This window comes from Fusarium redolens, assembly GCF_020744475.1.
Source record: "Fusarium redolens strain MPI-CAGE-AT-0023 chromosome Unknown BKA55scaffold_10, whole genome shotgun sequence".
NCBI lineage: Eukaryota > Fungi > Ascomycota > Sordariomycetes > Hypocreales > Nectriaceae > Fusarium > Fusarium redolens.
This window is the reverse complement of record NW_025763673.1, coordinates 609,592-625,088: the sequence shown is the minus strand read 5'-3', so window position 1 is coordinate 625,088 and position 15,497 is coordinate 609,592. Positions and strand designations below refer to the sequence as shown.

General features: G+C 48.8%; 4 protein-coding genes across 4 annotated transcripts; 2 read left to right on the top strand and 2 right to left on the bottom strand.

Moving 5' to 3' along the window:
• Positions 1–503: 503 nt before the first annotated feature.
• On the top strand, positions 504–2,124 carry BKA55DRAFT_739413 (uncharacterized protein; the record flags this gene model as incomplete). Its single annotated transcript, XM_046201418.1, has 5 exons — positions 504–923; positions 980–1,002; positions 1,054–1,073; positions 1,125–1,510; positions 1,563–2,124. The coding sequence occupies exons 1-5, from the start codon at positions 658–660 to the stop codon at positions 2,122–2,124; spliced, it is 1,257 nt and encodes a 418-aa protein (XP_046047972.1). The 5' UTR covers positions 504–657.
• A 3,507-nt stretch (positions 2,125–5,631) lies between these two features.
• BKA55DRAFT_514655 (uncharacterized protein) lies at positions 5,632–6,261 on the bottom strand (the record flags this gene model as incomplete). Its single annotated transcript, XM_046187983.1, has 1 exon — positions 5,632–6,261. A coding segment is annotated over one exon (630 nt), but the record flags the coding sequence as incomplete, so codon positions are not given.
• A 2,105-nt stretch (positions 6,262–8,366) lies between these two features.
• BKA55DRAFT_595065 (Intradiol ring-cleavage dioxygenase) lies at positions 8,367–9,537 on the top strand (the record flags this gene model as incomplete). Its single annotated transcript, XM_046195747.1, has 2 exons — positions 8,367–8,601; positions 8,657–9,537. The coding sequence occupies 2 exons, from the start codon at positions 8,367–8,369 to the stop codon at positions 9,535–9,537; spliced, it is 1,116 nt and encodes a 371-aa protein (XP_046047970.1).
• Positions 9,538–14,258: 4,721 nt separating this feature from the next.
• On the bottom strand, positions 14,259–15,434 carry BKA55DRAFT_571671 (uncharacterized protein). The gene has a single exon (XM_046193092.1). The coding sequence runs from the start codon at positions 15,043–15,045 to the stop codon at positions 14,344–14,346; it is 702 nt and encodes a 233-aa protein (XP_046047969.1). The 5' UTR covers positions 15,046–15,434; the 3' UTR covers positions 14,259–14,343.
• Positions 15,435–15,497: the final 63 nt, after the last annotated feature.

Sequence of the window (15,497 nt, the reverse complement as noted above, 5' to 3'; positions counted from 1 at the left end):
GGATTAGGTTTTTGGTGTCTGTGTGTTAAGCTAATGAATGTGGGATAGACTAGCACCGACCAAGAGCCCTGCATTTAATCAATAGGAAATCTAACCCATGTCTAGCGATGTGACGGCTGAACTTACTCCAGAATGTTGATCTAGGGTCTTGAAAGCATGCTATTCTGAACCGATTTGCCCATCCTTCCACCATTGCGAGAACGCATGCCTCTACGATGTAACATTCCCCGCAATTCCCCTCACTAGTGGCGCCGACTTCATCTCCTGCGAACCCTGTCATCTGCGCGGCTAGGGGAGCTGACGGAATATGCCGAAGGAACATGATAGGGCATCTCTAAGCTGAATGAGAGAGGACTGCTATGACTCAGGCAGCAGACCAGCGAGAATGATGTAGGCCAATAAGCTTTGGCCATCTCCAGGCCTTATGGATAACTTGCAGAGAGGTGTCGTAACGACGCCTGTGGCGCTCTCTGTACAGTAAGTTGCGAGCCTACCAGTTCCTAGGAACACCACGTTGTGCAGTAGGCTGAAGTTGCGCATGTGAATACGGAGGTGAGTTCCATTGCTATAATATGCAGGCCGCTGGTGCCTTGCAGTCAAACGTTTGCCAGAGTTGTGATTCATTCCTGTTACTGCTGCCTTCCCACCCGATTCATCATGATTACACTCCTCTCTCCGCACTATGTGCTTCAAGAAGTCACCGAAGACGATATAGTTATCGCCTCACTTGCCTGGGGCTTCACAATTGGCTTCGGCTGGCTCACAACCTGGACTGCTATGAAGCAAACAAAACATATTTACAAGAGACATCGCCTTAGCGTATTCCGCAACGCTTATGTCTGGATGATATGGCTGGAGATTCTTGTCTGCCTCATCTTCAGTATTATCTGTTGGTTGCACTTGAAAGACTATATACCCCCTAGGTTGGGCTCAATTCCCGTTTACAGATTTCGAAGTGCTAATCCTCCAATGTCTCTAGTTTTGCATTCTATTTTGCTATTCGTACGTCTGCCCTCTTGGAGCCCTCTTCGTAACAGATGCTAATCTTGGCAGTTACCACGTGGGCCCTTCAAGTATGCTTCACTTATCCTCGCGAAATTGGTTGTCAATGCTAATCTGGCCAGGTCCAATTCCTCCTACAAATTATCATCAACCGTTGTTCCATCCTTCTTACTGATAAAAAACACGCCTACCGTCTCAAAGTCGGTGTTGCAGTTTTAATTACCGCTGTGAATATTTCGGTCTATACCATTTGGATTCCCGCCCGCCTACAAATTTCAGAGAGATATATCTGGATCAACGAGTGGTGGGACCGTGTTGAGAAGGCGATCTATCTGATTGTCGACGGAGCACTGAACTACTATTTCATCAGAATCGTTCAACGCAACTTAGTAGTGAATGGCCTGACAAAGTACAGAAGTCTAGTAAAATTCAATATGTGTATCGTTGGATTCTCTCTTAGCATGGACGTTCTCATCATTTCCATGATGAGTTTACACAACACATTTGTGTAAGTCAAGTCTATAATCGAGTGTGAGCAACACCACTAACAGCAGCTTTAGTTACATGCAGTTCCATCCTTTTGCCTATATTGTCAAGCTCAAGATCGAGATGTCCATGGCTGATCTAATTGGCAAGGTCGCTAGGAAACGCGACTGTGGCGTCGTCTCCCAGGGTACTTTCAGCAATGCCGAGGAAGGACGTGCTGGACTCCCAAACAAAAGCTTCGCTTCTGTCAGCAGGAATCAAAGGACGTTGGTGGAGGAGATTGACGACGTACTAGATGCAGTTTCTATTGAACTTCAGGAAGTGGCAAATGGGACGATGAGCGACGCAGACAAGTTTGCCAGCCGATATTCGTGTTCAGATTTGCAAGTGGGGACAGCTATTTATACTACACGAGAAATTTGCATTGACGCCGAGCGGACGCCAAGCAGCCATGGGGCAGGTAGTGTCGCCAGCTTCCGTGAGATCGGATTTGCAAGCAAGGAGGACGATGATACCAGACCGCTGAGGGACAACCAGCAAGACGACCAGAAGGCAATAGGTCTTTCTACAAATATACGGGCCAACAAGAGGTGTGGCGTTCGCTCGCCCCCTCCTTCTTGGAAGAGGGCCCAATAGACAGCAATGAGCTCGGGAAGAGACATTTGTGGGGGTGGGGGGCCAAGTCGCTCGAGAATGAGAATAACGTGGTCAATAAGCCAGTCGTGAATTTTCCACTCGACGCGTCTTCACATTATAAGATGAAAGTGATATTTTCTCGTTTGCTATTCAGCTAATCACTAGTATCGGTGGCCAACCCGTTCACAACCCAAGTTTTCCACTACGCCGCTCAAAAAAACATCGAGCTTTTTTCCTTTCCTCCACCCCTCACACACCAGCTTCAGCCCTGTGATGTGGGCATGTTTAGCCTCTACAAGCACTGGCATCAGCAAATTCTATATAGAGCGATCTCTGGCGGCACATCCAACTTTGGGAAGTCTAACTTCCTTGCCCACCTTGAGGAAGCCCGGAATCGCACCTTTAAGGAGTCAGTTATCATTAAAGCTTGGCAGAAGTGCGGTATCTTTCCTTTTGACCCCTCTATTGTGCTAGGTCAATTGAAAGACCCCTTATCGTCATTGGCAGAAGAAGTGTTGCACAAGGAGCTTCCGGGTTACGTCAGAGAGGGGACAGCCGCTTCAGACTGCACCCTGCACCCTGCCCCCTGTACAGCTTCCAGACGCCTTCCCCGAGGTGCAATTTGACCTAGGATGATGTCGACCCCCCCCCCCCCATTTTTTTTAAATTTTTTATACGTATGCGCACAATCGAACGCTATTCCGAGTATGCGAGGTTGCGATTAGAGGCATTTATTGCCTCTGGTGTCCCCCTGACTCCGTCCGTTCCACGTACCTACGATGAAATGCGAAAAGGGCACATGGCACTTGCACTCAACGGCATCGCCGCTACTCAGGAGATGCATCGTCTTAAAGAGAAGGCATTAAGACGAGCTAGGCTCGAGGAAGGGACGTCAGTTATATGTAAGTACGGCCCAATTCACGTCTCTGATGCAAGGCTGCGTGTCGCCCGCGATGAGTACAATCGACAAGCTGCTCAGGAAGAGGAAGAGTGCCGCCTTTTAAAGAGATATGTAACAGACAAGGTGGTCTACATCAGGAGGTGGTTTAAAGAGGTCAGGGCACGCGTACGGCGTAGCGTCAGAGATGTGAAGACCAAGGAGATCTTGAGTCATAAGAAGAAGCATTGGAGGTCTCTTTTGCAATTTAAGAATCAGGCTGCCTGGTGGTATAAGGCTGATTATCGTGTCTAGCTTAACTCGGCTGTATCGCTCAGTCAAAGATATGCGTTGCATCGTGAGCTTCAGGAACAGAATAAGCTTCTTCCTGAGTGGCAGCCAGCCGTGAAAATGCCCTTTTTTCATGGCACTACAGTCATTGCAGAGGCTCTTAGATTCTTCGTATTAGATGAGCAAGGAAGGCGTGCAAATAAAGCTCTGATCTTGAGCTATGAGGCTGACGGGCTAGAGATAATCAAGGAAATTGAAGGCTAGGATGACGTGAAGGAATTCATCACAGTCAAGGGCGAAAACAGCGAGAGAGATCTGAAATTGTCATCGATTTCAATTTATCAGTTGAAGAGCTATGTAATCCCTTAATTGAGGGCGAAAAAAGCGACTCCCTAGCTGTCAATTTGGCGGTCCCGATGCTCCTTTAGATGCGTGTGTAACAATTGACCTGCAAATGCAGAGAAGTATGCTTGAAATGAAGTGGCATCTGATCGCTAAGAAAATGGCTGTATACAGAGGTACCAATTTCTTTTCTTTTTTTTTTTTTTTTGCAAATCATCCCGACTTTTGCTAGTCAATAGACCCCCGCCCCGGAGGTACGAGTGGCAGGGATGGGCGACTTGCAGCACCCCTAGTAAGGTATCCTCGCATATTCGCCAGGTTCAGATTGGTACAAGGCGTCACTACTTCCGCCTTCAAATCAGTTTCCCACGGGGTAGCCCCAAGTGGGCCAATTAGGCATGCAGATCGGTGTGGAGGGGGCGCCTTTCTCGGAACCAGTGGCGATCCCCGTGTCGTACCGTTTCGGCTTCACCCGGCCGAGACCGGGCCTCGCACACGGCGACAAACATCAAGCCCTCCACGACGACCCTCGTTGCGGGCGCAAACGACTCATATGTCGCAAGCCAGGCAGGATCTCTGTTGAAACGAGCATATTGTGTTGTATATTGAAAAGGAAAAACTAGCGCTAACTAGCGGAAGCTATTGACAAGACATCTTCATCCCAGCCACCAATGGATCGGAATAGCCATTGATCCGTTAAACCATGAATCTCAACAATCTCAACGAGCCTCAGGAAACAACTATACTTAGTAATCCAGCTGCGTGCTTCAAGTAAAACTTGTGGGCTAGAGTACCCCACACCTTAGACAACAATTATCAACACATTTGCTGCTGCTCATCATGTTCACTTTAACCCTTTAAGCACGCTCGGTACGACAGGATAGCATCAAAGGGCAGCTTCGATAATTGCGACTGCTTCGTGAGGCGTTTATACTGCTTATATATATATAGGCCGGACTACTAGGTAGGGGTCCGGAAGTGGCGATGCTATAGTATTGCGACTCGTAGCAGCTTATCTGGAATAAATTCGTCACGGACGGGTAGGTTTTAATTATTAATAACCGAGAAAGGCAAAAGCGATCTGATACAATGCCCGCAAGGTGTCATGATTTGTCCCCGAGTTAATTAGACGGATAATTATGGCATATATCATATAGCTACTAGATACTGAGCAGGTATTATGCCAGGAGTATAAGCTAGCTAAACTGCGTGAAGAGTAGCTGGAGTTTATATAGAGGGATGGAAGCTCGTGTGTATAGGATACCGAATGGCTCAGCCGGAAACTCGCGCGAGTAATATAGGCAGGCCTAGGTATGAGAATCGGGGTAGGATAATATCGGCTGATCGTGAGTGAGGTTAGATAGCGAATCTAAGGGCTTATAATAAGGTAGCTAGAGAGTCGAATTAAGGATAGAGATAATACTTATGATGATAATATCGAAATCGATCTGAAAATATGTTGGAAAGTCCGGGAATTCCCCTTATCTTCAGGATTCAGACTGTTAGTCTGAAAGTCCTAGATTTAAAGTTCAAAGTCCTAGATGAAATCAATTAGAGATATAAACCCGAGAAGAACTCTCATCTCAGTAATGAACAACCAAGTTTCATAAAATATATTTTCACCCAGCACTACTGCGCAAGATAAACAACATTGCTGAGTTCGGAGAACCAGATCCTTCGGCAGGAGAATGACATACTTAGCCGACGTCGACGTGCCAAAAAGAAGATAAACTTGACAGCCTGCTGGGCCACCTTGCTATTTTGTATATTAATTATGCCAAATGGCATTTCAAATCCGGAATCTTATTTTTATTAGATTTGTTTGGCAATTTGTTTGCTTTGGATTGATTTAAGGGCAGCGCTGCGTCAGAAAAGTACCCGGCGTCCTGCGTTCCGTATGAATTCCTCGTCTGTATCCTCTAGTTATCAAAGATCATAGGTCGTGCCGACTTACCACTTCTAGACGGGCAGCTGCGACTGTCGGTATAATTATCGCGTCAATCGATAGATCTCGTCTGGATATCGGTTTTTGTCAGATCAACAAGGCCGTTGAGGATTCTGAACTCGATCTTAAGTTTGATCGAGTAGGCCATCGCCTTATAGGCCGTCTGAAGCTGGTAGTATCCCGCATACTCTAGCCCCAGGATCGGGATATCGACGAGGATGATGATGATATTCATGATAATACGCAGCATCCTTTTGCGAGCCGACTGAGTGCGCCATGTCGAATCGCGGAAGAGCTGAATAGTTGCGTAGATATATAATCCCGAGATTACTAACTCCTGCACGAAAAAGAGGCTAACGGTGATTTTTGCCTGCACAGAATAGACTAACGCAAAGCGTTTGGCATGCGGCGAATGTATGCCGTATATAAAAATAAGACCGAGGACGTGACAGACGACGATATTGGTCAGGATCATAGCGAGAACGAGCCGGAGGTGGCTGGGGTTATGGTCGACGAGATGTAGCCGGGAGTATAGCACGACAGACTGTCCAGTCACCAGGCAGACCCATCCGATAACGATGATAGTGGCATATATGTATGCCACGGAGGGATTAAAGCCTGAGCCTTTTAGGAGCCAAACGATGCAGGTGGGTGGTATCCCGCATGTTGCGATAATGAAACTATTATTTCCTTATTTAACGAGGTCCTTCAACACTTCGAGCACATCTTGATTACTCTCGAAGGCGACGGTCAGCAGCGCAAGCGGAAGGAAGGATACATTGGGGCATATGGGTGTCCGTGGGATACCCTGCTTGGCTATGAATACCTCCTTGGCAAAATGGAGGTATATAAGGCTGCTGCCCATCGATATCCCGATCCCGAGCACTTCAAGGTTAATATTAACTTCTGTTGGAAAAAGATTGACAAGTACTACTCGCGGCTTGACGAGACGCCGGTTTATTATGCCGCCATTGCACGTCACCCAGCGTATCGTTGGGGATATTTCGAGGAGGTGTGGACGGACCGCCCAGACTGGATCCAAACTGCAAAGTCCCTTGTAGAAGAACTATACCGGTCTCACTACGAGCCGCGAATTATCTCTCGAGATCGAGAACGCGGCGAGCCGGTCACGAAGAAGCGGCGCATATATCGGAATCCCTTTGACGAGTATCGTGAAGAATCTCGTCAGGCCCCGACTGTATTACAACCACCTTCATCGATGACTACCTTGTTGCAAGCCGAGGGCGCGGCTAGCAGTTCTACACATGCTGTTGGCGACGAATACAGCGATTGGTTCCGTGACGTCTACAAGTCCGACCAAAATATCCTAGATCCTATTAGCTATTGGTATGAGAGACGGGAAGAGTATCCACGTCGGTCACAAATGGCTCTCGATGTGCTCTCTGTCCTTCCTATGTCTGCTGATGTTGAGAGGCTCGTCTCAACATGCGGTCGAATGGTTCGAGACGATCGTGCCAGGCTGGACGCTAGTACGATCGGGATGACACAGACGGTGAGATCATGGCATTGCGGAGGCTATATTAAGAGCGCGGAGAAGCTCTTGAGGATGTAAAGGTGCCAGGGACTGATCTGTTAGCTGAAATGAGCTTTGCGGATGCCCGGGAGGCAATGGGTGGGAGGATCACGTGTACTGTCCCTTTATAGCGTCCACGCATTTCCATTTCCACGTCCATCCATTCCACGGGCCCACTCTTAGCGTCCATTTCCATCCATCCCATCCAAGGTGGGCCTAGATGGACGTCCATCCATTCTACAAGAGGCTGCGTGGATGGAAATGGAATGGACCGCCAGCCTGATCGCAAGTCTCGGAATGGGTGCGTCACTTGCAAGAAGCGCCACATCAAGTGCGACGAAAAGGTTATTATTGTTGCCTTCATCATAATCTACCGAGCGGTTCTCTAACTCTTTTGCTGTGCTAGCAACCGAAATGTTCCAACTGCCATATCTCTGAAAGAGAATGTAGCTACGTAGCCCCCAAGAAAGCAAAAGTGGGCGCTTCCCCGTACGAAATCGAGCATACAGCGTAAGCAGGGGGGTTGAACTGGGTGATGGGAACCCTACTATTGTCTAGTAGGCCATAGTTGTTAGTACTGAGGTAGTCTCAGAGCCATGTGTCAAGCCGCACCGTCCAGGTGCCCTGCCCATGTCTGTGTTTTTGCTACCGTAGACTGTGTCGTCAACTTTTTCGGCGATTCACCAAGATCAGTGACGCTATAACACTTTAAGGAGTAGTCCTGGGAGACGATCCCCCACATCACCGCCCGACTCTATCTTCCAAGTGTCGTTAGCGCCGAAGCAAGCATCCTGCCTTTACAATAAGGCCACATTCCAGACGGCAGACCCACTATGCTTGCGTAATCCCAGGTATTTGAAACGTCTGCTTTGCTATTCGATTTCGAAACACAACCTATTATTCTACACCTTCGGATTTATGACCCACGTTTAAACAACCATGACGCGTCAAGATTACAGTAGTTCGTCACTCGAGGTAGGCAGTCTGGAAGTGGTATTACGCAACTGAATACCAGGATGCAGCTTTGCCTCAACGTGAAAACCACCCACATCACGTCTTATTCACTTCCAGCAAGGCAAATATAGGGGCTTTACATAGATGGCTCATCAAGAGGGTGAGGGGTATATAGTGCCATTCGAATTCTTTCAAGCTTGGTCTTTGTAGGATACAAATTCAAGTCGTCTTATCCTCCCTTAATTGATTTCTATACCTTCTTCAAACACACAGTCAAAATAATTCTTCGATTCTGCACCATGGTCAAGCTTACCAGTTTCGTTGCTGCCGCATTAGTCATGGGGGCCTTTGCTCATCCAGGTGCACACGAGGAAGACACCCTCGATCCCATGGCGAAGCGAGCATTCTTGGCTCAGTCGCGTCGAGGCCTTGAAGCTTGTGCCAAGCACCTGGAAGCACTTGGTACCACCAAGAGGGCAGAAGCTCATCGTCATGCACTTGTTAGTAAGCATCTAAAGAGAAATGCTAATGAAGGTATGAAGTCCCGGCATTTCAAGACACAGACCAGGGTACTAAGTAGCATACGTAGGGAAGCCTCTTGATACTCGCGACACCGACATGGTCCTTGCAACAGATCACCATTCCAACTTAACTGGAATCTCGCTTAATACAGACTCCAATGTCTTCTTTACCAACACCAGCTGCATTTTGTCCCCCGATGGTGAGATTGGACCCTTTTGGGTTAAGGGCGAGCTGTTGCGCGAGGACCTCATTGATGACGAGCCTGGTGTTGTCAACTATATGCACGCTCAATTCATCGATATCAAGACTTGTGAGCCAATGCAGGGCCTCTACTGGGATGTCTGGAACTGCAACTCGACTGGTGTCTACTCTGGGGTTCAGGACAGCAGTAATGGAAATGGCGACGACGCTTCCAACCTCGACCGCACCGCTCTTCGTGGTATTCAAGAAACAGATCAAGACGGCATCGCTGTATTCAAACCCATCTTCCCAGGTCATTACAGTGGACGAGCGACCCACGTTCACGTCGTCGCCCACGTCAATGCCACTCTGCTCTCGAATCAGACCCTCTCAGGTGGTAGGGTTTCACATATCGGTCAGCTTTTCTTCGACCAAGATCTTATCACTCAGGTTGAGGCCACTTATCCTTACAACACAAGCGACGTTGATATTACTCTAAACTCAGAGGATCGCGTCTTTGGCCTAGAGACTGAGGATAGTGATTCAGATCCTGTGTTCAAATATGTCTTTCTTGGCGATAGCATTGAGGATGGAATTTTCTCCTGGCTCACTATCGGAGTCAACGCAACTGCTACATACTCCACCAGTTATGCGGCTTATCTGACTAAGGATGGAGGTGTTTCTAACAGTAACTCCGAGGGTGCTGGATCTGGCGGTCCCGACGGCACTCCTCCTGCGGGTTCCTTTACGTCTGCCCCTTCAGCATAAGGAGCAGTTCAACGGGCACTTATCTTGTGTGAGAGATTCGTTAATTCAATCTTGAGATCTCGATAGTAGTGGAGTGAGGATTGGCGTTGTTAGCGCGATATTTCAAATTTGATCAATATTTATATTTGAGAAAGAACGGCTTGATCAAAAAACCTTGAACTCTAATTCACTGACTTCGCTAATCTTGCGGAATGATGCATTCACTTTAAGTTCCTATGAGACACCGATATTGCCATTAGGGTCCAAACTGTTCTGTCTATCCTTTACCTTCTACAGTTACGTTCCGGCATTCATGTCGTGCTTAATGTACCGCAATAGAAAGAGATACTCAAAAATCCTTGACATTAGTGCCAGGCATCGAACTCTGCTCCAGGCACAACCTCGCTCTCCATCTATTTGTACGTTGCGATAGATTAGTCTGCTCTATGAGCAATATTCTATCGAAGGGAGTTACTAAAATGATCCAGATATCCGTTGAACTTGGCTTAATGACTCATTCGCGCGCGTTCATATTACGTTGCGTACAAACCTGCTCCTTAGAGGGTTTGTCATTTCGACGTGTCATCTTGACGTATCCCTGCTTGCGCGCGACGCTCCAGCTCCTGTTAAACACTTGGATGAGCCAAACTTATGAAAGTGCTAATCAACGTGTTCCATATACTTAAGGGTGGCTAACAGTGCGAGTCGTGAGTCCAGCTGAGATTGGCGAGAATTCTCTCAGGTACCTGTACCGGTAGGCTTCAGCTCACGCCCGGGAGGTCGCCTACATCATCGAAACATGGCTTGACCTCTACAAAACAAAGCTCGTGAAAGCTTGGGTTGATCGGTATCTTCACTTTGAGAATGTGGTTACATCTCGAGGCGAGGGTATTCATCAGCTCATCAAAGTGTATCTTGATACTTCCCAGCTAGATCTCTTTGAGGCCTGGAGGGCTATCAAGCTGGCGATACTTAACCAAGTAGCTGAGCTCCGAGCAAACCAGGTGAAGCAGCAAATCCGAACACCCATAGAACTCTCAGGGAGTCTATACAGCATCATACGAGGCTGGGTATCTCACGAGGCATTGCGGAAGGTTGAGGCGCAGAGAAAGCGGCTCCAACAGGACAGACTCCCTGCCTGCACAGGAGTCTTCTCATCAACGCTTGGGCTCCCTTGCGCTCACACAATTGAGCCTCTTCTACAACAAGATCATCCGCTTCAACTACACCACTTCCATACGCATTGGCATCTTCAACGAGAAGGAAACCCTCAATTGCTCATAGAGCCCCGCCGTCAGTTCGATCAGGTGCCAGCTACGTCAACATTGCCGAAGACTAGCACTCAGCGCGAGCCATGTGCATTTGAGATCGTCGAACAAGCATCACAGACGAGAGCCAACCCCAAATGTTCAAGATGTCATACACAGGGCCACAGGATGAGCTCAAAGGCATGCCCATTGCGATATGCGCATCTTGTATCTCCCTCAGCTTCTACAGCGCCCCCAAATACGCTGCCGCCATCGACTACACCAAGTTCGGCTCAACAGCCAGTTCCCGATCCATCCTTATGCTCAATTTTGCCACAGCAGCAGGTAGCGCCGCCAGCGGCGCTATGTGATCAAGAGATGGTGCCGTCCCCGCCAGATATAATAGCACTGCCATCCTCATCAGCGGATGTACCTCCACCACCAGATATGCCGCCATCGGTACCAGCGTCGGGGCCAGACATACGCTATGATGACCCTCGTGCTATATATGATCGATATGTTGCAGCACGGATGGCATGGTATAACAAGCTGCCTCGAGGTAGCTTAAAGACTAACCAGGAATATCGAAAGGCAATGGGCCTCCCTCAACGCTACGATAAGACAAGTTACAGCTGGTGTTTGGATTATAAGCAGATGGGTAAGCGATGCACATCAACGATACCTGGACGGGAGTGGACTAAGGAGGAGATGATGTCGTACTTGGATTGGACCAGGGTAGAAGATGAACGTGTGGAGAGGCAAGTCGCCCAGGAGATGGGCGACAACCCTCTGGCGAACAGGCGAAGAGGGTTGAGCAGGACATGATCGACCAACAAGCTCTGTACTCGAACGATAACCAGGCTGAAGACTGTATCATAGTTACTGCCTAGATTATTATTAACGCCTACATTACTTATATCCCAATTATGGCACCGTGAGAAAAAATCTGTATAGCAGTTCGTCATCTAGAGATTAGAAGCAATACAATAAAATACAATAGGCTGGCTGGCATACAAGGGTGTTGGTTGGTTGGTTGGTTGGTTGTATTCCTACTCGGTTTTAGCCGCTTTTTAACAGCAGCCATGCCCGGCTAGTGGGGTTTGGCCGACAGCCGAGACGCACCGAGTATTCATCCGTGCCGCCCCACTTCGCCAGACATCAAACGATATTTGGCCAGCTGTCTCCAAACTTCCCACTTTCTCCTCCTCCCTAACTTCTATCTACGTCGGCCGGCCAGCTTCCATAGATCGTGGTTTGAGATACTAATGTACATGTGTGTTTTGCCTCCAGCAAGGCGGACTGTCCGCCTCGTGTGCGGGTCCTTTCTACCTACAGTCTCCCCCCAGTGCTCAGCTTTGTCTGGTCAGGAACTGATCCTGAATTGCCCAAGGATCTGGGTTTGCTCCATAAATTTGACGACTTTTGCTGCTACTTTGCGCTCGCTCAGCAGTGTTCGAAGATTTTGACGTCCTGGACATTGTCCTAGTTCCAGGTTTCGGAGTGCAGAGTGCTTCCTGCACTGGAGCAGAATGTGAGCCACTGTCTGTCGCCCTTCTCTGCAGTCGCATCCCGGGTCCGTGAACCCTGGTACTCTTTGTCTGAAGAGGAAGTCATTCATCCCGATCTTCTCGGTGCGAAGTTGAGTGTATATGGCGCTCTGCCTCTTGGCGAAGTGCTTGTGTGGCTGTAGTACTCTCGGTGTTGGTTCTGGTGTGTGCCGGAAGGTTGCCCTACCCCTAGTTTCCTGATGCCATTGTGCTTGCCATCTCCTGTTGACAACTCTGCGCGACCACATCTTCAGTGTGGCTTTCAATGAGCGTAATATTGGAGGCTGCTGTGCCCTTGGACCTGGTGGTCCTCTCTGTCTCCATCCCGTGGCTTCCTTGGCTGCTCGATCGGCAGCTTCGTTACCGTATATCCCCTTGTGGGCTGGAATCCATCGAACCTCGACTGGTAAGCCTTGCGCCCGCAGTGTCTGTATCCTCTGTGTGATGTCTTGGAGAAGGTAAGATCCTGATTTACCCCTTGGCCTCGCTACCGACCTAATGGCTGCTTGGTTGTCTGTGTAGATCATGACTTTCGTTCTGACGTTGCCTTGATCTCGATCTTGTTGAGCGATCTGGAGAGCTAAGGAGACCCCCTGAAGCTCACCGGCGTATACTGTCGATACAGTGTCTTCACCCATATAGGCGCTCTTGGCTTGATTGGTGGTGGTACATACTGCTGCTGAACCCACGTGACCGTTGATACGACTTCCGTCCGTGTATATGTGTATGGCGTCAGGCTCCTTTTCGATGCTGTGCTGGTGCCTTGACCGTGCTTTCTCGGCATTCTCCCCGATGAACGTCTTCGGGCCTATCCACCATGGGGCGACGACGTACGGGGTAATTACCTCTAGTTCCTTGAGACTGAATCCTTGTTCTTCTTGTATGGCCTTCTGTATCGCTCTGCGTGGGCTCATTCTGATGTTCCGCTCTCGTATGCGGTTTGCGCGACGTTGTTGTTCCTGTTCCCCAAGGGTTTCTGTCCCGAGGGTGATTCTTCCTAGACACTCGGCGTTGTGTTTCCAGATCTGGTGCTCGACGGGAAGGAGATATGTCTCGACATCCAGGGCTGGAATTGATGTGGCTTTGAAAGCACCAGAAATTGCCCTGGCCGCTCGCGCCTGTAGACGTTGTAATTGCTCCAATGTCTTGTGGGTGTACGGCGTGTTCCGTGTTTTCCAGTTGGCGTTCGACCACGCGGAGCACGCGTACATGATCTGCGGCAGCACAGCACCCCGATAGATGTTTCTCATGTCATGGAACGTAAGGCCCCAGGTCGAGCTTCCCAGGCTATGGAGAGCTGAGATCGTCCTTGTCGCCTTCCGCTGTACCTCATCTAAATGGGGTTTCCATTGTAGTGCAGAGTCCAGGATGAGCCCCAGATACTTGCAAGTCTGCTTTGCGGGGATCTCACCCCATGTTGTGTGTAGCGGATGCTGTGTGTCTATTCTCGTCCGTGCTCTAGTGAAGTGTATCAGCTGGAATTTACTTACAAGGGTGTTGGGCTTACATAACTCCCTTACAGACGCACCGGGTGCGCAACACGTGACACTTACGTGCGCATCCAGGTGCGCACCTATTGGCGCCCCCCGGGTTTCAATAGCGCGGTTTTCATTTATATGGTATTTTCTACGACCTAGCCGGGCTGGGTCGTTGCTGACTTGTAGTGAGGCTCGGGCGAGTTGAGGTGCAGGCCAATGTGATCAAGCTCAGCAAGTTTTTCTAACGAGAGTTGGCTATAAAGCCTTGCGTAAGTAGAATACTCGTCGTCTGGCATCGTTATCAACCAGTTGATATAGAAGCACTAGCTAGGAAGGAGGATACGGATGAGCTAGAGGTCAATTGGTTTCTACAGGGATGGCACGGGACATCGGGACAGAAAACGCGACGCGTTTTAAGTTGCAGCTAAACGTCGTTAAACAATAACGCGCCCCGTTTTGAGCCCCCAAATGGGAGTAGAAATCTAAAGGCTCTGATTGGCCCAAAAGACGAAACGCGGCGCGTTTTGATCAAGAATACTTGAGTAGAATATTACCTCATTCAAGGTTGATAACTAGTTTATCCTCTCCACGCATCTGTCTCCAGCGGTTCGTTGACTCAAGTACCGTTTCACACCCCTTCAGCAAGAAACCCCATTTTCTCACAAATCCCTCACTTACTTCCCATCCATGTCCACTCCATGGACTATCCCATACCAAGAAGCCACATCGTTCAGTATCATCAAAGCCCTCATACACCCTCAGCCCCAGGTCAAGGAGAAGCTCACGAGGATTATATCTATCGGCCATAAGAATGAGATTATCACGGAGGCCTGGGAATGGGATAGCATTGATCCAGAAAGGAGCGGATACTACGCGCTGTATGTGCGTTGGTTGGAGATCCTCTGGAATTCGGTGCTGTGCCACAAAATTGATTTTGGAAACGCCGAACGCGTTTTGGCAACCTGGCGGGAGATGGTGTAAGGTTGAAAGAATGCTCATGTTTTGTATGATGGCTTGGACAACATTGTACTGAACAAGTGTGATGAGGCAGTGGTCTGCCGAAAGTGGAAATACAATTGGGTGAGGTGATTCTCCTGGTGCATTGAGTGTCGAATAAGGTAGCAGTGGCGGTATAAGTTCCCCAGTATCCAATGAGGGTAGATCGTGGTGTCTTGGGCTCATTACCTCAACCCTCTGTGGATGATTCGAAGAAGAGCTGGGATGACTTGATTGATCTGGCTTCAAACTAACCAGCATCCCATAGCCTTCCCATTTCTGACTCTTCCAGTCTGCAGGGGCGTTTAAACGGTCAATAGCTCGTTTTCTATCGCCTAAAGGTCCATCAGAAGGGTCCCAATGTTTCACTCTATCGCTGAAGAGTCCAACTTACGCCATGCTCTCTGTCTTAGTCGATTCTGCCTCCTCTTTCTCTCGGCTACGTCAGTAATGCCGCTCCAATCATACTTATTGCAATTCATCCCAAAATGGTTATGCTGACAATGCTTGATGCTCGGGACAACAAGAAGACCGAGTTTGCCCTGGCTTAGAAATCGTCCAGTTGGTCCGAGGACGACGACGAAGCGGATGTGGCTGGGGACTGATTAGCTAGAGATTTCAAGGCATTAATTAAATGATTACGTTGTGAGTGAGATGTTGCTGAAATGAAGGCTGCTTACTCTTTGCGGTTGGGGTCGTCAGCTGCAAGTGCG